Here is a 23,745-nt window from a genome sequence, read left to right on the forward strand (position 1 = left end):
ATTTGGTTAATCGTAAAAATATCTGTCTGCCATTCTAGTTCTTATAAATTGTTCTCTAATAATACATCTCATCGTTGGGCCAACCATTGAGTCGTCTTCGATTGCAATTATTACGATGACGTTTCCCAACCTGCAGTCAAAACATCAAGCTTAATAATTTAACATATACCTTGGAGTCAGTCAAGTAATGTACTTGAGTAAAAGTACTTGGATCAATTATTTTAAATATTTTCTTAAAGTATCTGTATTTAAAAGAAAATAGGATTATCAAATACTTATTATTTTTAGTTTATATACTTTCTATTTTGAATTTAATTGTGTAAAATAAAATAAATTATATTGAACATTTATACAGGTACCTAATAGGTAGAAGGTAGGTATATTTGTTATTGTAAACTATAATACTCAAACTCGAAATCTAAACTTCAACAAAGAAAATATATGAGTGTTTCATACCCACACAACACACATATATTTATTTTGTGTACAATAAATATTTGATAAAAAATCTTGATGAATAATAAATATTTAATTTTTATTGATTAAAAATTTTTAAATATTAATTTCAATATTTAATAAACTACGTTTGAACCATTTGGAGTTTTGCAATCAATATTTCTAAACAAATATTTAATTGTTATTATCGACTAATGTTCATTAAAAATTAAACTATTAATATAGGTTTATTTATAATAAACAATAACTATATTATTCCAAATTAATAAAAATAAAAAAATAATTTTCTTCGTATATTAATTTAAATTATACAAACAAAATAGTTTTAAATTTAATCATAGCTTATGAGAATCTTATTACATAAATAATACATACATTGTATATAATATATATTATTATATTTTATTTATAATTATAGGTATAAAACAAAATATTTTTAAATTTAATCACATCTTGTGAGAATATGTTACTACCTAAATAATATATATTATATTCGTATATTAATTTAAATTATATAAAATAAAATGTTTTTAAAATTTATCACAGCTTGAGCGAGAACATATTTGATGATATCCTCCATTTCATTTTGAGATGAATGTTTAAATTTATTTTGCTTCTTGACAGCATCTAAAAAATATTTAAAATGAATAATTAGGGTAGCAAAAATATTTAGGATGTTTGGGTATTTTAGCTCTATAAAGCTGCAAAATTAGTGTTAAGTGTAATAATCCTCATCATCATTATTATTATTAGTATATAAATTAATACTCTTATATCTATATATGTATATATTATTGTGTATAAGTACTATTATCTATAACATGCATTGACTTTGTAAGAATACCAGATATACGGAAAGCGTGTATATAGTTCAGAGGTGATGTCTAAGATTAGAACCTCATTAGAAATTATCGGTCATCACATTTACAAGGTGATACCGTTTAGGTTAAATAGGAAAGCGATAGGGATAGTGAGGGAGTTGATTACTGGAGACGACGTGAGTACGTTCTTGAATATATCTATTCAAGACGTTTGTTACTTTTAATAAAAACACTTTGAGTATACGTAAATTTGTGTGTCTTTATTATTATACTTCTAATTCAAATTCGAGTGTTGAAGCGGACACGTTACAACATAAGACATTACAATTTACAGCCATAAAAGTTGAGTATTATATTTAAAAAGGTATAGAAGATAATACAATATTAATGTATATATATAAACGTGGGATTATTTGTATTATCTATTATCATCAGATTTACTATTATATTTATATTTATTATCAGTGCTTTAATCTATTGTATTGTATTAAGGTGGCTGGAGCGTGATATGTTTTAAGGAGTAATATTTAGGCATTTCATATAGCATTTATATTTAAGCTGTGTTGCTGTGTGAGAAGTAAATGAATATTAGTGTGTGTAATTCGTAAAATTCATAATCGCGTTCTCGTTTCACCGGGCGGCTCACCGCCCGCATATCGACCACATAACGTATTCCCGGAACTAACGGCCTACTCTGATAATAGTATAGAATATAGAATCTATATTCTATATTCTGATACTTTTCAGGTATCTGTGATTACAATTAGTGATTCACTGATTTTGCATATTATAGTAGGGATACAATATGATTGTTTTTAGTTAATGTTTACAAAACTGATAAAATACAATATAGTAGTAACGGGTTTACAAAATATTTATCGTTATAAAAAATATAAAATTATTTTATGTATTACTATAAAATAATTATAAAAATTTAATTTCTATACATCTATTAGGTATAAACTTTCATAACTCGTTACACTTATATTTTTGTAAGACAATAGATTAAATATAGGTATTATTGTAATTTTATCATTGGTAAGACATTTTTAAATAAATGTACCTACCTCTAAAACTAAAACTATAATAGTATTTTACTTTAATATTCATCTTTTATTAACTGTTTTAACAGAAAGTCCATATAAAATGTGGTAAGCTGAGTTGCCATTTTTTCATTCCAAAAACTATCGTCTCTTTTAATTATCTCGAATAAAAATCCTACAAAATATTAAAATATAATTAAGTAGGATAAAGTAATTTATATAAATTAGTAAATAAATATCTTATATACCTTTCGGTCTCCAAATACAAAAATAAGAATACATTCTGCGAGTAATGTGAAGTTGACCCTGCACTTGATAATAGTAATTATCTGTTCTTTTCAAATGCAATTTGTCATCTAATATTTTACAACTCTTTATTTTTTTACTATTTATTCCTTCTTCTGGAGTCATATCTTTGGCACTGGCTGGGCATTTTTTTTCGATCGCTAATCTTTTTTCTTCTTGCCCTGCTAATTCCATTTCTTTCCAGGCTATGTCATGAACATACATAAAAATTTTCGAATGAAGTTCTTGATATAATCGGTTGGACATATTTGGCATATTTAATGTTGCAGAAAATTCGTCGAGTTGGCTGTACCCTTGACCAGCATTTACAGTAGCACTTACTATTGCCATGTTAATGTTAACATTTTCGCCTTTAACATTTTCACTATCTATTTGTTCTTTTAAACCACACACTTTACAATTAAACTGAAATGTACTGTAGTATCCCTTTCTATTTTCTCTCACAAACTCTAAATCTCTAAATGAACAATCAAATCCCAAGTGTTGTATAGACTGTAAAGATTGAAAAATATGTTTGAGATCTACAATACGTCTGCCCTCTAATTTTGCCCATTGGTCATCATTACACAACTCGTCATTTTCATGCTGTTTTTGAGGAGTTAAGAGTACTGATGTCACATTATTTTGGGAATTATCTTCCGGTATAATTTGTGAATTTGTTGTATTCGAAGAAGTTGATGGCGTTTGACCAATACAATTTACCTACAACAATTTATAACTTTATAAAATATTGATTGAATAAAAAATGTCGATACGTGGCTATAGTTCTGCTGTACAGTAGGTTATAAGTTAGTTATTTTAGTGAAAGGTATTCAATTTTAATTCAATGATATAATATCATTGTATATTAAAACAATTCTGAGCGAAGACGGTTTGTCGGCCAATTTGTATTACCAATTTTTACCTATTTATTTTACTATTAGGCTATGTCTGTATAAGAAATAAATAGGGCTCAGATTTAAATGCTCTAAAAATATGAAAAAAATCGCTTTAAAAAAAATGCGTTTATGACCTAAAAACTCTAAAAAATGCGGTAAAAGTATAAAAAAAAGCCTTTCAAAAAATTCATTATTAAATAAATTTAAATTATTATTAAAAACGAAGTTATATTTGTTATATACTGTGCAAAAAAATGTTTAAATAAAAAAATTAGTTACAAATTAAATTACATTTGCATTGCACTGTAATGAAAATTTATATTACGTACGTAGTACCTACCTACTTTATACTACTATGTAGGTAGTACTTATATTCAATGAGGTCAATTGTTTAGTCATGATACGAGAAATAGGTAAAACATGTCCTAAAGTAATAATTGGTGCATTTGAGAGGTCAATATCTCAATTTTCCAGTAGTTTTCAAAAGCGCCAGAAAAAATAAAAAATAAAATAAGGAAAAACGGTAATTTTTACGAAAAATCGATTTTGGGTGTCGGTGTAAGACTAAAAAATTATCGTAGTTACATGCAATTTTCACTGACTGTTTATACTGACATTTTGTATACTCTAAGTAGACAAACTCATGAAGAATTTCGTATAGAATTTTCAAACCTTAGATTTAAAAAGAAAAATTTTTATGAATTTCTAACTCAAAATAAATTGCAAATTTTCGTGATTTTTACGTATTTTGTCAAAATTCGACCTTTCAATACTTATTAAAAAAAATTATGACTATGTATTTTTAATATTTTTTAACTACTATTGTGACAATATATTAGAAGTCTTGTATCAAATTTTGAAGCTTTTTTACCCAACGAATAAAATTTTATTTTCATTTATAAAAAAAAAACACACAACATAGTAAAATCAATACATACTAAAACTGAATTAACTAATATTATTAGAGCATGTTCATCATCTCAGGAGTTATATCAATATTTAATTACTCAAATATAAAATCCAAATACAAATATCACCATATATTTTGAATTAATATTTAGAATTTTCAGTATGATTATAATATCATCCAATAGTTAATTAATACAATAGATTTGTAATATATTTTATACTTACTTTTTTAAATCTATTTAGGGAGTTAATATTTCCTTTGTTCTTCTTTCTTTTGGATAAAAGAGTTTTATTTTTTTTTTCCATAACGCCAGTCTTTTTTACTGTCCATAGTATCGAAGATGTCAAATATTTATTTCACAAAAAAAATCTCTCACTATAAGGACTGCACATTAGTTTCAAACAACAGCAGACGTCTGACTAATCGAAATTCGAAATTCGAAATTCGAAAATCAAAATTAGAATATTACTTTTACTCCCCGTAGAATAATACCAACGACCGGTGGCGGACCGAAACAGTTGAGCCAGACGATATTAATTATTATTATATTGTGCCCACCGCCGCCGCCGCCGCCGCCGGCGCACGTTTTCTTATCTTAAATTTTATTCCAGGAATATGATGGCAGTTTATTTTCAATTAGTACCTATCGCCAAATTCGCCGAGCCGATACATTTCCGCACTCGCAGGCACATGTCAATGCTATAGATTTTGTCAAATAAACACCACACTATTTAAATGACAAAAATGCCAAAAAGCTAGACAAAATTGTGGGAGTTGGATTAGACGGATTTTTATTTTGAAAATGGATATTAATTAGTCATTATGTCAGTAAGGGAATGGTCGAGAGGATTTTCTTAATAAAAATTCTTCGATAAAATATTGACAATTTAAAAAAATAAGAATTTTTGTATTTTATATATTTAAGTACGCCATTATTTTTTGTAATAATGATAAATTTCCACGGCCATGCTTTAGAAGAGTTGTTGAAGATTTTCAATTGGTTTTCAAAATTAAAATCCGTCAAACCCAAGTCCCACAGTTTTGTCTAGCTTTTGGCCTGTTTTACGTGATAATTTGTACCTGCTCCAGCCCCCTTAAGTTGTTAGTATATTGTTGTGTCACAATAACACGGTCCAGTCAGTAGTGAGTGAACCGTGATCGTGATTGCACCGAGTAGGTTAAGTTGTTACAGTAATACAGAATTATTTAATACTTGACATTGTTGTGTTCGTTAATATCACCCTCAACCCACTTGGAGTTACCTATACAACACTGTATTAACTTCTACATATATATATAGGTGTACATATAATATATTATATAAATAAGAAGAATTATATTTTATCAAGTGTTAATTGAATAACCATTTCATTATTTCTGATTATAATAATATTAATAACTATATATAGGTATATATTATATAATAGTAAAAATTATATCATACCAAAAATCACAGAAGTACAACCCAGACAGCAAAATTTTTTTTTGCCCTTTTTACCGGTGTATGAGTAATCTTTTAATAATTCGTCTTTAAATAATTTTCCCTTCACCCGTTTGACCATTGCCTTGGCATGTTTACTGCCGATGTATGAAAGTTCATTTACCTCAAAAATTAGTAAACATACAAATAAAAGGAACATTTTCTTTATACATAGTACATTAGTACTAAATACATTATAATACCGGTTACCCAGCAGCATATTATATAATTTCTTACCAACTGACTACGGAATTCCTTACTGCCAGAATTTTTTCTTCAAAGGTTTCAAGATCAATTATATTGTCAAGAAGTATATTGAAATCTTTATCAATTAAAGAAGATGATTCATTGTTGTTAATATTGGAATTGTCATATGATATTTTCAAGTCTAGTTTCTATTATCTCCAGTCTTTGGGCCATATCTCATTGGTTATTTACTGCTCGCTTTAATTCAAATTTTAAAAATGAAAGCCTATGAAGCACTTCTTTTCAAATTCTGTAGTTCTGATCAAAATAAAAATAATACTATCGGTTTACATATTTTTAATATATTGTTAGGTATTATTTTGCATAAACAAATATATTTATTATTAGTGATAAAAAATGAATTAATATTGAAAAATACTAAAATGTAGCAGGTGTATATTATATAGCAGGTTATATATAATTATATTTGTTATAGTATCTCATAAATATTAATTAATTTAATAATTATAGCAACATATTGCATAAAATATATAAGATTACCATAACTTGAATTGTGCACAATCATTATATTAATAATATAAATAATTTAATATATTAAATACAATAAAATAAAAATCCAGTTTAAAATGCTTATTTTAGTATAGTTTTGTAAATTGTTGGACAGAACCCTATAGATATTCAAAATGTAGAGAAATAATAAATGTAAGATTTAATTTACTTTAACTAAATTTATATTATATATTATCATAATTCATAGCTAAAATCAAGTAATTGGAGTTTTGGTGATTGTATAAGAAATAAAACTATAGTTATATGAAAGTTTCATTTCCATATAACTATATCCTATACTTGACACAATATGCATTAACTAGAATAAATGGTTAACTATTATTTATTATTATGTGCACTTAAAGTGTTAAGTAATAATGAAATGGAGGTTTTACAATTAATATTATTTTATTTATTACACTAACCCTTTGAAACTGATACAGAATTAGAAATTTCTGGGGTCTGGTTGATTGTAATTTGATTGATGGCATATTGGGGTGTCTCTGCATAACTTCTGAGCTTCCATTATCAGCTATTATATCGTATTAGAAATATTACCTTTTTTGATTGTTTATATATAGGTAGTTCAAATAAAATTGCATAAAGAAATTACTAATTTCAAGATCAGTTGATATTACCTCATTACTGCAGGTAGTTTCAGTACCTTTATTATTTGAGTTTTTATCAAGATAATCATGTTCAAGATTTGTCTGATCAACTATATAAAAAATAAATATATAAAATTAGATATTTTTGCTATACCTACAAGCTAAAATTCTTACACAAGAAAAATTATAGAAGCTACAGCCACTTAATTAAAAAAAAAATACACTGACAACAAGATATATATTACCAATAAATAAAACAATATTTGATTTGCCTGCCCATCATACTACTATATAAATTATATATGATATTATTTTAAAACATTTACCCATATGTTTGTTCTTGGAGGTCTCATGAATAGATGTATTATTATCACTAAAAGATAATTGTTTCACAATTGATGACTTTGAAGCATAACGACCATCTGTAGATTTTGTAAGAGTACTATTAGCTTGTAGATTTTTCAGCACTTCATAAATTAAATATAAATAAACCATATTTAAGTAATTTAACATAATATTAACTGTGAATGTTATTAGATATTATTTTACTGGCTAATAAAAATATGATATATATATATATATAACATACATTTAAATATACATTATATAACTTAAAAAGGACTTATATTATATGATACAACGAAACACAATGTAGTATACAGTGTGTTTCACTCAAATGGTAACACGAACTATTTCCGTTCAGTGACCTTGGATTGAATTGGGGATTTTTCGAGGAGCTAGGAAATACTAAAATACACATTTTGTGATCATTTTCGAATTTTTAATTCTTTTATTGTGCGCATGCCCAATAAAACTTACATTTTTTAAAATAGAAACACCTATTTTCAACACCAGATTTCAATAGAACTATTTTTTTTTAAGCAACTTTGATAAACAAAATGATTCCAAAATGATCACAAAATGTGTATTTTAGTATTCCCTAGCTCCTCGAAAAATTCCCAATTCAATCCAAGGAAATATTTCGTGTTACCATTTGAGTGAAACACACTGTATATAAATCTATATTAACTAAACTATATGTTACACAAATAACCTATTTTACCAGATATTTTCAACACTTTGGCCGTATGATAACTGTATTCAATATCATTAGGAATGCTTTTTAGTTCAACACATTTTTTTAATGCGTTGGCATTTTTAGTATTCGGCTATGCGCAAGTGCCTTCTTTTTTTTGAACCAGCTAGCTGGAACAGCTTCTATTGAATTGTTTTCATAAAATTCAACAACCAAATATTGGGACATCTTTATTTTACACTATACCAAAACATACAAACTCTTTAATACAAATTACAATTACAATAAATGACTAACATAAATATTACTATAATAATAAAACATATAAATTAAATTTTATATTAAATAGTAAACAGGTACATAAAAATGTATTAACATATACCTATATCAATAAACTGTCAGTAATTCAAAAATTAAATGAATGTAAAATAGGGTATGCAACATTTACATTACTATCACTAGTCAATATCATATATTTTACGAATTCAGTATTCTCAATGTCTATGGTGGAATAAAATTCTGATAAATTTTTTACCACAGCAATACCTAATTTAAGACTACTGATGGGTTTATCAAAAAAAATGCTATTAGTTTCAAAATGCTTAACTACGAAAACATATTTTTCTGTTGTAGAATCACGACATATATTAAAAACCTTAACAATTTTAAGACATGTTTCATCTGTGAACCCAATATAGCTGTCTGATGAAGACTTAATATTTATTTTAATATTATTTTTAAAAACTATCTGGAAATGTGGAACGGTTAAGTGCTCAAATACTGAAGGTCCATAACTGTAAGGTTTTTTATAAATTATTTTTTTTTGAGAATTCAAAACAATTGGTTGGTTAAAGAATAAAGATTCATGGTAGCGTTTAATATCTTGTTCAAGTGGTTTTTCATGTATCCGGACCATTTTTTTAAAAACTTTTATGTAATTATCAAAAGAAAAACATGAACACTCTTCAAGCGACTTAAATTTTCTAAAATCGTCAACTATGTGCAATAACCCATACACATTATGAAAAATAAACTGAGGACCATACATTTTACTAACATTTTCAACAAAGTATTTAATAAGTTTTTCACTGAAATTCACTAACTTTTCAGAACAACCAGGACATAAGATAACTCTAAAACTGATGTGTAAACACAAAAAAATGAAAACAACATTCATTATTTAAAATATCTTCTAAGACCACAGGTCCTGTATATAATAAAAATAATCTAAACTCAGTTGCTTTAAACCGACAAATTTCAGTTAACCCTCTACATTTTCTTGAAAAATCACTCGGTACAAAGGTATACAATAACGATAAATGATTTGAAATATTCTTGACACTTCGATTTGGAATACGGACATTGATAGGAGCATTTTTTGATACACCGAACCAGAGTAACAGCATTTTTTTCTTAACCCCCATACATACCAAATGCATATTGTCAAGACTGAAATCTTCAACTATATAAGTGATACTTACTTGGTATGTTTATTTGACACTTAACAAACAAATTAACTTCCGAACATTTCTTTATAGTTTAAAAATCGTACCAAGCATCGTAGTAACTAAGATAAATAATTCGTTAATTTTTTTTGTAACTAATTTTCAACTTAACTATAGTATTTTTATCAAATTTAACGTGTTAACTTCGAGCTAATTATATATAGATTTATTTAAATTAAGTTAAATTATTATTTGTTTTCTAACCATTTATTTATAATTTTGTTGCGTATTATAACTCATAAAAATGTTCAAGAATATTATTGATTTGTGCAGATTAATGACTATTTTCTATTGATATACAATAGATACCTATTACTATATATTAGGTATGTATAGTATAATGCGTATAGGTAGTTTAATATACAATACGAGTTGTATAATACTGCGGGGTAGTGATTGTATAGTGGATGTTACTAATTTACGCGATTAGGTGCCTTATGTCCTAGCTGGTTCACGTGACAAACAAAATAGGTAGCTTGTAATTTTGCCCACCTATTATATTTATTATTTAAATAATAGTTGTTGTCGTATATTGCAGACAGTCGTCAAAATAATATTATTTAATATATATGTAATATAGGTGGGAATATTTTAAATTGTAAATTATTGACATAGGTCAGGACAGTGAAGCAATATGTGCTGAGGCGACGATAATATTTTCTATATAACACCGCCGTACGCGCAGGCACGGCCCCCGTTGCCGCTGAGTGATTCAGCGAGGACGTAGGTACGACGTGCGTGTGAAACGCCGATCGTAGTACGGGCTAGGTGATCTGAATTTGCTAAGTGTTTTATTTATGTTTGTTTGAATACGATAAAAGTATTTCCGACCTGAAAACCCGAGTTAAACATTATTTTAGTCATTCTTACGTTCTTACCTTTTATAGGAACAGCGCCGGGATATACATACTATGTGTCAATGAAGTTTTATTAAACTGAATAGTGCCAAGGTATATATTGTAATCTTTGAGTCATTTCAACTAGATAGGACCGAACTAAGAATTAACAAGCGCATACCATCGTACCAGTGGTTAAAGTGGAAAATAATTGCAGGGGGGACTAAAGCTAATGCAAAAAAAAAGGCGTCCCCTTAACCAATTTTGTAGCCAAGGGTAAAACGCATCTCCCTGCTGATTTTTTAAAATTATACTTTTAATCTATGTTATTGTTGACCTAATTTTTAAAATTAATCACGTACATATATAGTATGTATATTTGTATACACCTATTATTATGTATTATGTACATACTCAGTGATTATAACTCTAAAATATTAATTACCTATATTCCGGCCAAGGAGAGAATGTCTGGAGAATAAGTAAAAATCGAAATAGTTTTTTTTTTATAATATAGATTTTCCAACTAATTTATAATTAAATACCATTTTTTAAACTTTTTTATTTAATTTTTGAATATTATGTACAAAGCAACAATAGTCTCAACTTTTAAATAAAAATTTAGAAATATATAAGTATAACATTACTTATAGAAAAAAAATCAAATTTAATCTTATTGAATACACCTTAACACCTAATTTTTGATTTATGAAGATAAAATATTATATGATATAATGTGTAATTTTAAAATATACTTAATAATATTATGAAAATAATAAAATTATATGAATAACAAAAAAAAAAAAATCAGTTTTAACATCAAATTCAGTCTCAACTTTTAAATAAACATTTAAGTTGATCCTTGGTAATATATAATGTAGTATTATTGCCTTATTAATGATTTTCATTAAAATATACATTTATATCTATTAGTACTATACTGTGGTATTCATAATTTATAACAATACAAGTATAACATTATAGAAAAAATAAAATAAAATTAACACCTAATTTTTGGTTTATGTAGATAAATAAAAAATTCCGTCTTCATTAAAATAAACCTTTGTTTTGGTAATAAATATAAGATCATAACATAATATAATATAATGTGTTTATTCAATTACAAAAAAAAATAGCTTCATTAATTGATATGTTTAGAACTGATGATTACTTTTGTTTAATTTAATTTTCATTTTTCCAAGCATGACCAAATAGATTTATATGTTTTATCATTAACTTTTAAACTTTTAAAAAGCAATTTCGTTATAGTAACTTGTAACTTAAGGTAAGTAGGTACATACTTTCCAACACTGTAAATTAGTAATTACCAATATATATATTAATATTGTACTTACTTGTTTTAAGTCCCAACAATCAGGAAACTCTGTATCAGACTCAAATTGCATTTCTTTAGTACCATGATCATCGTTAAGACTAGTTTCGTTTGTTACTATATTTTGTTTGGTAATATTAGGATTTATTTCACTATTATTAATGTTATTATCATTATTGATTACTTTAGTTTTAGTAAAAGCGTACTTTAGTAAATCAGACATAATCCTATAGTATAATAAATAATAAAAAAGGTAATTAAAAATAAACAAGTAATAGTAATATTTTTAAAAGTTATGTTCACGCGTTCAATGCCGTGCCGTTAGTCCGTATCACCACAACGAATTTCTGCCCGGTCGTCTATGCGTCGACTATATTTGCTTATAATTTATAAATAATATTTTAATGGAAACATTCTAGATTTGATTAAATTTATTAAATGATAATATTCAGTGTATTATTACTGATAAAATCTGCTCAGTCTCTTTATTTCGGGAAAAATTGAAATAATATATGTATTTTTAGACCAAACACAGAACCAAATACACCATTCAATTAGTAATGTTATCACAAATGGGCCCAGAAGAAAAAATCAAAATAATCAAACGAATATATTTTTACTCTATGTATATAGGTATTGTATAATGTAATGACTAATGAATAATCATCATTCATGATTCATTACCACTTTTTGCGTTACCTACCTATAGGTAGGTTATATAGTATGTATAGTATATATATTATAGTAGGTATACATATATACTCAGATTTAAAAATTTTTTTATACTTTTAAATTTTAATGTAGGTATTAACATTCAATTTTTATGATTAAATTAATATTTTAACCGTCCCCCCGGAAATTAAACTAAAGGGGACGCAAAACTAAAGCTAAGCAAAGAAGGGGAACGCCGTCCCCCTCCATCCCCGTCCCCCCCACTTTAACCACTGCATCGTACCTCAACGAGTTAACAGTGTCATTCTAATTAACTTTAAAGAGTGTCATTAACTAGAGAATACGAGGGTAAGGCGTATAGTTGGTTTACCGCGTATTGTCTAATACGAGTCATACCACTTTGTCATAATTATATACATAGGTCTAACACAGATTATTCAACAGAACATTGGACATATTCTTATATATAATTATTTTTTATTGATATAAAAATGTAATATAGGTACTATTAATTAAAATTTATGTTAAAACATTTTAAAATGTATAGTCATATTATAATACAATTTCCGATTTAGTACATTATAATAAGGATCTAATATGTACTACGTATTTGTGTAGCTGTAAATATTAATTAGATGGGTAATGTTCTTGTTGCCATTACACACATTACTTGGAATGTATAAAATTAAAATTTACTCGTCGAAAAAAATATTGAAAGAAATATGGATATTTAAATCAGGTATCCAAAATAGAAAATTATAATGGTACTATAATTTGTAGATATCAGTATAATTCAGTATAATCAATTTAGCTAACCCCTTCTTAAATTATTAAGTGGATAGTTCACTGAATAGTTAATTTATCAACTAAACTGCCTCTAAATTCTCTGTAACTACTCCTTGCGACTATGGAAGTTCATATTATATGGACCCTAATCATTATATTTTGAGTTGAATTTATTTCAACTAAGTTAAATTTTTTTACCACCGCTAAAAAATATATAAGTTGTTTTTTAGCTTTACTTTACTTATATCTTCTTAAATTAACTTAACTTAACTTGATGAGTTGAAGTTATATATAGCGGTAAGTGTGTACATTGTATAAATCTCGTTATGTTAAGACTCGGGTGAAACAGCAAAAAGTTCGAGATATTGAGTCTTACACGACTACACGGCCGGTTGTTGTCTCCGTCTTAAAAGTGCGTAACATCAGAAGATCACGTTTAGCTCGGTTAATTTTAAAATTAGAGTGGACTAACCTATTATTAAACTTGATGGTAAGAATATTATCTGTGTTTGTGTGAAGGTTTTTACGATAATTAATTTTTTTTATCAAGCTTTACGTATATAAGATGGCGTAAATTATAAATGCACATAACTCACTTGAAAACTGAATATAAATATATTTATTTATATATTTTATATAACTCACGTGATATGCTGAGCGTAAATTTGCAATGTTACGTACTTGTAACATGGAGATAACAAATATTTTCGTAGCGTCCTCTTAATGTTAATATTACTTCAATGGGATTTCTATTGAGATAGAGATGACGAAAAATTAGAGATATCGATATTCACCAAGCTAATAAAAAACAAATGCAGTGTATAAATACCTAACACGTACCTACAATGATAAATAACTACTTGAACACTATGAAATTTGAAACACAATATTTTCTCTTCAGTCTTCACGAAAAAGTTTTTATTTTATTTAATGCTGGATCATTTAAAGACCACTTTTCCTTAATTTTTTTTAAGTGTTATGGTAGAAGAAAAAATAAACAAAAAGTATAGCAGTAAAAATATTTGTCTATATTTAAGTTTATTTTATATCAAAAATATCATGTGTTTTAAAAAATAATAAAATATCACTAATTTAATGAAAAATGTTGATGATCATAAAGTCAAATATATTTAAATTCTTATCTCATTTTAATAACTTGGTGTGACATTATTTTTAGGCTAGAAATATTTAATTAATTTAAATACTTGAAGTTATGGATACTAATATTAATTTATTATATGAATAGCAGATGACGGCAGTTTAAATATTATAGCCAATACTATAATAGAAACTATAATTGACGAATAAAATATGTTACTTACTACTAAAACATTATCATAAAATATATGATAAAAGTTGTAGGTACATATAGTTGTATTACTGAACATTTATAAATTTTCTAAAAATTGGAGTGAAGTAGGTATGTAATTTAACGCAGATGACAAATGAAGCTTGGATAAAAATGAATATAATATATATATTTGCGCGTCATAAATAAAATGTAAAGCATAGCTTATACATTTTCATGGCCTTCAAATAGGCTTCTCTGTATATTATAATATGTTCAATTAAAGCTTATTAAGCTTGTTAGTCAAAAATTATATCACGAATATAGGACCACGGTGGATGGTTGCATTATTTTTGTTAATATCGGTATAGCGGGGTATAGCGTGTGCCTGAAAATGTGTAGGTAGGGTATAACAATTCATTAATTATAGTAAGGTACATGTAGAATAAAATCTATAGTTTGAAATATTATTCACAATACCTACCTACTATTAAATAGTGATTTAAGTTCGAAAAAATCTCAGTTTTGTTATTTTATAAAATACTTACTTGGTATGTTTATTTGACACTTAACAAACAAATTAACTTCCGAACATTTCTATATAGTTTAAAAATCGTACCAAGCATCGTAGTAACTAAGATAAATAATTCGTTAATTTTTTTGTAACTAAATTTCAACTTAACTGTTGTATTTTTATCAAATTTAACGTGTTAACTTCGAGCTAATTATTATATACAGATTTATTTAAATTAAGTTTAATTATTTTTTGTTTTCTAACCATTTATTTATAATTTTGTTGCGTATTATAATTCATAAAAATGTTCAAGAATATTATTGATTTGTGCAGATTAATGACTATTTTCTATTGATATACAATAGGTACCTATTACTATATATTAGGTATGTATAGTATAATGCGTATAGGGATTTTAATATACAATACGAGTTATATAATACTGCGGGGTAGTGATTGTATAGTGGATGTTACTAATTTACGCGATTAGGTAAGGGGAATGAAATAAAGTTTCACTTTATCGGATAATAGGTATTGTCTAGAAGAACAGTGGGATCAGCCAAAGTCATGCCCCCCCCCCCTTCAGTACATTACAGTTATGGCGTTAGAGAGCACTGGTAATAAAGACGCGAAAAAAATTGCGTTAGTACTAGCTTCCAAATGGTTGTGCACAAACTACGTGCCATTCTATAACAACACGAAAATGTATGAAAAGTAAGTCCGATTTGATGAAATAAATGAATAAAACAATTTATAGGGTAGAAAGGGGATACTGTATAGTGTAAACAATATTATTTTAATTTATTATAAATATAGGTACTTTTCATTAAGCTGTTTTTGACTATCAATTTATATTTATAATTCACAATGTACATAACCATTATAGGGGTATAATTATTTGAGACAAATGTCTAAAGTTGCTAAAAAAAAGTTTTACAATATTGTATTTCAGTAGACACAGCTTAGAATACTTTGAATTCCCCATTATCATTTCTTCTTTTTTTTATAACAAACTTGTCCATAGTATAGAAATAAAATAAGTAGGTAGTTAACTTAATTTAACAGAATAGATAATTAGTAAATTAAAATATTAAATAATTAATGTTTGTTATTTCTACAAAACTAAAAAAACACGTTATAAAACTTGGGACACAGATTCAGGGGACACACTTTGATTTTCAGGGGACATAGTATTTTAGCCCCTGGTAGACTGTACATTTTTTAATACTTGTTACTACATCTGCAGACTTATTGAAATAAATCATACTGTCGTTGGTTATCGTGTATACTAATTCGCCAAATGTTTTGACAGTACCGAGCGGACGAAGGCGGCCAATTAGGACTCAGTTCGGAAGAATATACAATTGTAGTAAACCGACGTTTTTACATAAAAATGGTTTAGGTGGTTTAACTGATAGGCAGGTTTCACGTGAATTGTAGACTGCAGTGCCTAAAATACATCTGATTTCAGGGGACACACTACACACTTATTAGTTTCACTGTTACTTTTGGGCTCTGACAGTTTTCTATAGTAAAAACTGTGGGAGTTGTAATACACAAAATTCCCGCCCCCCACTTTCATATACTAAAAAACAAATTTGATAATGTTTAGAACATAAAATTGGGTTTGTTAAATAAACTGTTATAATATTATATGTATAGTATTATGTATGTAGATCCTTTTAGTTACATTTATTATAAAACAAAATAACTATCTAGTTCTTTATAATTCTATTTATGGTTATACTTATCAGTTTAAACTTTAATTTTTTTAATATTTTAACATATATTTGACTTAAAATAAACTACAATAATACAAATTTATAATATGATATAGTACCTAAGGTACCTTAGGTACCTAATTATATAATATTATGAAAATATTTATATGTTACCCATAAATCATAATTAATTTGTTAAACATTAATAAATTCGAATTAATATAGACATTTAATTAAGTATTAATGATAATTAAAATTGTTTTGATGTTTAAAAACATTTATTGTGACTTATATTCAATAATCAGTCATCACATTGGCATCATTCACAAATACTGTGGCTCGAAACGCTCAAGTTTGATGACTTATAACCAGGGCTAGGATTTATATGCAAAAGCATGTTTTTTTTGCGACTTCTGATTATTGATTTAGTCAGTAATGTCCACGAACACCTCATGATGAGATAAATTGTGGTATTTTTATTTTGCATGTTTTTGCATATTTTGGATGAAATGCATATTATTGCATATATTGATTAAAATGAATATTATTGTACATTTTGATTATAAGAATGCGAAAAATAAATGTTTTATAGTAAATTTCATAATACTTGGTTTTTTGTCAAACATAAATTTTATTTTTATAAATACAATCCTATGGTACAATAGGTATGCGATAAAAGATTAAATAATTTGACATTCATTTTCGAAAATTTGAAAAAATATGTGATCGTAGCATGTAACACTTGTAGTGAATGTGAATTATAAAATTTATTTCTAAATTATTTTTTTTTCTCAATTATATTATATTAAGGCGCCCGATGCCGATGCCATTTTGTCCCCAAAAATATATTCTGCGGGAATAATGATACCACCTTATAGAATCAACCAAATTTCATAATTTTTTATTTAATTGCTAGAGAGAAATATTCTACAGCCCGCATCGATCTCTGTTTTTCAATATTTCATTCTCAAACTTTATAACATGTCTAAAAAAATACAAGATAAAAAGCATTTTTTTTTACAAATTTTTTAATACAATTATTTGAAATAAAATACAAAATCAGAGATTGGTGTGGGCGGTAGGAAGTCTTCTTCTTTCAGATAAAAAAAAGTCATCAGAATCCGATAATTCTACAAAGCTTGAGCGTTATTCCCGTAAAGTCGTTTTTTTTTTATATAATACACCATATCAACCCCCCCCCCCCTAAATAGGTATCAGGTAGTAGATTAGTGTAAAAGTCTTATAATTGAAGTGGCAACTAAAATATAAAATTTAATTTTCAAATTTCATAGAATTATGAAAAATTTGAAAAACTGGTAACGTGACCCTAAAGACGAACAGCTAATCACTGATGTATTTCAACAAAAAAATATTTTTTTTGTAACTATATTTTTGTGTTTATCTTATAAAAATTTAAATGCATATTTTTGCATATTTTGGTAAATAAAACGCATATTTTACCGTTTTTTATTGCATACAAATCCTAGCCCTGCTTATAACCATCTAGTAGGTACCTAATAAGTAATAAGTAATAATTGTGCTGTAAAATAGCACGCCGCACACGATAGCAAAATACGCCGAATTACCTGTATTATCATAACACATTTGGGAACTGTTATTAGGTATATTAATAATTTTCGATCGCTGATAGCTATATTGCTATAAATACATTGGTTGTTTGAATAATAAATTTCAAACAGCATAATACTATTATTCTAAATTATATTATATAATACTGTTATTAAAATAATTAATATTATAACATTTTAATAATTCACAAGTCAACAAATTTATGACCACAAAATTTCGGCGCTCACAAAATACTGACACCCGGAGCAGTTGTACCTAGTGTCCTCCACCACCCCCCCCCCCCGCCCCCCCCCCCCCCTAAACGGCCCTGAAACGATGAATGTGATTTTTGTTGAATGTTGATTTGAAAGTTTATTTCTTAATTTTTTTTATTTTTGTGTCTGTCATCACCTTTCGGTGTAACTCTAAAACAAATGACCGCAGATACATGAAAATTTTACTGAATAATAAACTAATGAAAGTTTTATATACTTACAAATTTTATCAACATTTAAAAATGTAATTTATTAAATATTAAATATAGACTCATAATTAAGTCGATTATAAGTACCTATTAATTATAATGTGTATATATGTATATTTAAGTTCAAAATATATATCCACCAAACTATTACAGCAACTATAAATGCTTTTTAATTGCAATTAGTACCTAATATTATATGTATGCCTTATTGAGCATTGACGTACATGTCAATATAAAATTATATACACAAAATTACAAATATCATAAAATATCATGTTCGCAAATTATCACATTAACAAAAAATAAATATTAATATAGTTAAATTATTTAATGTTACATTATAAGATACATTTAATTTCCAATTACTATTGGAAATAAATATATTTTATTCAATGAAGAGAAAATAAAGATAGAATATTAATGATAAAGATTGAATAATAAATTATGAGTTTTAAGATTTATTCAATTTTTAACCATCTTTAAAAATTAAATATTGTTGAGCCAATATTTATTCATACAAAACATAAAAACCAGTATTCGGCAAAAGCAGAGCCGTCATTTAAGATGTTGCGGAGTATGCATACCTAAAATTTATCAAGATTGTATTTTGGTCTGACTATAATTTTTCTGCGCCAGACAAAAATAATTTTTTTTTATTGACCTTAATGGGTCATTACAGTGAAATTTAGAATTAGACAAGATATATAGGTAAAATAAAAAAAGATTATATTAAAGACTGATTATTAATTATTTTTTTTAATCTAGAACTTATACAATTTATACTAAAAAAAGGTGGATAAGTGGATGTCGCTCTGCTGTACAGTAGGTTACAAGTAGGTCACTGTAATGGATGGTGTTAAATTTGAATTCAATGATATAATATCATTGTATAAGAAAAAACGATTCTGAGCGAAAACGGTCAGTCAGCCTATGATTTTTCCAAGTATATTTGATGATATTATTGTGAATAAAGTAATTTATATATAACCTATTTACGTGGAGCCTTGTTTTAAATTTTCAATCTTTAGCCATAAAAGTTAAACATTTTATAAATTTTTAACCACAAAATAATTAATAAATTATAAATTTGATAAATGTTGTCAAAATTTGAACTTTAAATGGTTATAAAAAAAAATTGTGCCTATGTATTTTTAATATTTTTTAACTGCTATTAGAACGATATATCAGGAGCCTTATATTAAATTTTCCCGCTTTTTTACCCAACAAATAAAAATTTATTGATATTTATAGAAAAAAAAACTAAAAAAATTGAAAACTGACAATGTCCGTAAACAGCTCAAAAAGAGTCAAAATATTTTCAACATTTTATGGTGTATAGAAAATGCTAATATAAACATTCAGTGAAATTTTCAAGTATCTACAGTCATTCGTTTTTTAATTACAATAAAATAAGAAAATTGTTACATGAGAAATCAAGTAAATATCAAATGTTGTAAAAATATAAATTTCAGACGCTCATAAAAATGTAATTTAAGTTTCTTCTAGACATTTTTTTTTTTGATAAAGGTAGACAAACTTATGAGTGATCTTATATTACATTTTCAAATCTTAGATTTAAAAAGAAAAATTTTTATGAATTCTCATCAAAATAATTTGCTATTTTTCGTGATTTTTCCGTATTTTGTCAAAATTTGAACTTTAAATGCTTATAATTAAAAACTGTGAGTAAGGATTTTTAATTTTTTTCATCTGCCTTTGAAACAATAACCTAGGAGCCTTCTATTAAATTTTCAAGCTTTTGTACTCAACAGATAAAATTCTATTGATATTTATAGAAAAAAAAACTAAAAAAATTGAAAACTGACAATGGCCGTAAACAGCTCAAAAAGAGTCAAAATATTTTGTAAATTTTATGGTGTATAGAAAATGCGAATATAAACATTCAGTTAAAATTTCATGTCCTTACGGTCATTTGTTTTAGAGTTACACCAAAAACCAAAATCGATTTTCTCGAAAACAGATTTTGCGTAAAAATTCCCGTTTTTCCTTAATTTTTCTTTTGTTTTTCACGTCGCTTGTGAAAACTACTGGGAAATTTTTTGACTCCCCCAAAGTACCAACTAGATTCACTTTCCTATCAGAAAAGTTACTATTGAAGAAAATCCAAGCACTTTTACTGTCTTAAAAGGTGATGACTGACATAAAAATAAAAAAAAAAAATAAAAAAAAAAAACACACATCATTGTAAAATCAATACATTCATCGCTTCGCTCAGAATCTAAAAAGTATAATAAGCCTAATGTATGTTTTTTAAATAAAATTAAATGTAATGGCTTGAGTTTTATGAGGAAACAAACCATCCAGCGAAGGTACTTCCGCTGATTATTGATTATTAAATTTAAAGTTATTTTTGAAATGTTACGACCATCTCTGACCAGTGATTGATGTTGATTTTTGGAATTAATTGGGAATTACACAGTTGCAAATCAGCCATTGCAGGTATCAAAAATACTTTTTTCTGAATACTTTTTTGAATCACTGAAAATAAAAAAATTTATAGTGCCAATATTCCGCCTATTTCATTTCTTTTATTCAAAACACAATAGACCGTACTTATTTTCCTTTTTCCGCAAGGGGTCACTAATAATTGATTTGATAAATTTCATTGAATTCAAATTTTACACCATCCTTAACAGTGACACACTTGTAACCTACTGTACAGCAAACCGACATCCACTTACTCACTTTTTTTCTATGAATGTCAATAAAACTTTATTTGTTGATTAAAAATACTTGAAAATTTAATACAAGGCTCCTACTGTATTGTATAAAATTTTTATTTTTTAATCCAAGCATTTCAATGTAATCCTTCAGTCTTTGATATTATTCATATAATAAGACATAGGTTGTAGGTATAACTATATATTATTATTTGTAACAAAAAAAAAGTTTGTATTCGAATCCATTCCTTCAAAATGTGTTTTTAATATTTTACACGCAAATTAAATAGATCATGACGATCAACTGATGTATTCAAAAAGTTATTTGTAGACATAATTCCATAAAACAAATAAGAGTTATACTTTTTTATAGAATTATATTATAAGTATATACTTAATAAACTATGTTCTTTAATGACATATTTATTATCCGTAATAAGTAGGTTGTCTGGTTGTAGGTATGTCCTATGTACTGCAGGTATATTTAGAATACATGATTGATAATATTATATAGAATACTATTCAAAATAAACTGCACCCAATATAACAAAAAGGTGGAAAAATGGGTATACCGCTCTGCTTTACAGTAGTTGTCGGGCATGTGATTGTAATGATCGTAAGAACTAAGTAATCAAACTAAATAATATAAAAAATAAATGCTAATATAAACATTTGGTGAAAATTTCAAGAGTTTATTTGTTTTTGTATTATAAAATATCAATTGATAAATTGAAAAAAATTGATTGATGGGAATTCGTTAATTTACCATTAAAAAGGTATACTATCGTAAAACTGTTAAATTTAAATACTCATAAAAAATTAATATTAAATCTGTAGGGAATCATCTATTAAATTTTTAAATGTTAGTTACCTTTCACCTATGAAATGAAAATTTTTTATAAATTTTTAACTGAAAAATACTTAACAAATTTTCGGAATTTTTTCAACATTTTAATTTCATATAATCTATACTCCGTCAGCTTACATTAGTGCTACATGAGCTAAAACTATTGCAATTAGGTACATAATATTAAAATTGTTGACCAAACTTTACATATTATAATCATTGATATTGTATATATGATAAATATTATCTTATGTCTTTAATGATTAAAATTTAAAACTATGTATATAATATTATAGATAAGCCGATAAGCAGAATATTAAGAACACCTTACCTGGTTTGTCAAAACCTAAATCAATACATTTGTTGCATACGCCATGGAGGCAATTCAATAATTTTGAAGTAGTGTCCAAAAGTTTTGCGCAAGTCACATATATGTTCAATTCCCAAAGTTGTTTGGCACTCACGGTGAGCTTGCTTTTATTTCTGGCAGACTCCATTACGAAGGTACTCTGTAATTAAAAAATTGTATGTTTATTCATTATTGTAATACATTTTGTAGGTACCTGCTACCATATCATTATTTAATAATATTAATTACAAAAAACTACGTGAACAAGGTGGGCATCGTTGTCAGCAGTTATCATAATTTATGAATAATATAGGTTATATAGACAATAGAGTTTGGTATTATAATGGTATTAAAGCCGTACCGATGTAAAATTATGTAAAAAATAAATGTAGGATATAATGTTCTCGGCACAGTCATCTCGATCATCACTATATTCTTTCAGCATTATTCATTATTTAGATTACAGTCCGCAGTATTGGCCGTTCGGTACGCGGCACGCCCCGCCCTTTTCTCCAGTACCACTACTCACTTCTAACTATTATAATAGTCAATAAATAATAATAATACTAGTCGGTTTAAGTCGGTACCATCCTATTCCACCTACTTTAACGATTAGTTAGCTATCAGATAGTTCTCTCATAGGGTATATGAGTTTATCGATGGCTTCATTTGGGGGGCTGGAGAATTTCTCCATCCCCCATTTGACAATTTCGAAAAATACTGAGAATTTTCAATTTTGACCTCCAGAATGCAATAACTTGATTCACTTTCCTATATCAGAAAAGATGCGTAAGTATACTTACTATAGTAAAACGGAGCATTTTTACTACCCTAAAAGTTGACGACAGGCAGAAAAAAAACACACA

The 23,745-nt window shown here is 26.6% G+C and overlaps 1 protein-coding gene and 1 pseudogene across 1 annotated transcript; both read right to left on the reverse strand.

Annotated features, from left to right (window-relative positions):
- Positions 1-902: 902 nt before the first annotated feature.
- LOC132949225 (uncharacterized) lies at positions 903-23,027 on the reverse strand (annotated as a pseudogene).
- LOC132937344 (uncharacterized) lies at positions 2,377-2,962 on the reverse strand. The gene is made up of 2 exons (XM_061004167.1): positions 2,569-2,962; positions 2,377-2,495 (listed from the first exon to the last, which is right to left on the reverse strand). Exons 1-2 carry the CDS (start codon positions 2,954-2,956, stop codon positions 2,377-2,379), a joined length of 507 nt encoding a protein of 168 aa, XP_060860150.1. The 5' UTR covers positions 2,957-2,962.
- Positions 23,028-23,745: the final 718 nt, after the last annotated feature.

Source organism: Metopolophium dirhodum, chromosome 1, assembly GCF_019925205.1.
Source record: "Metopolophium dirhodum isolate CAU chromosome 1, ASM1992520v1, whole genome shotgun sequence".
Classification (NCBI taxonomy): domain Eukaryota; kingdom Metazoa; phylum Arthropoda; class Insecta; order Hemiptera; family Aphididae; genus Metopolophium; species Metopolophium dirhodum.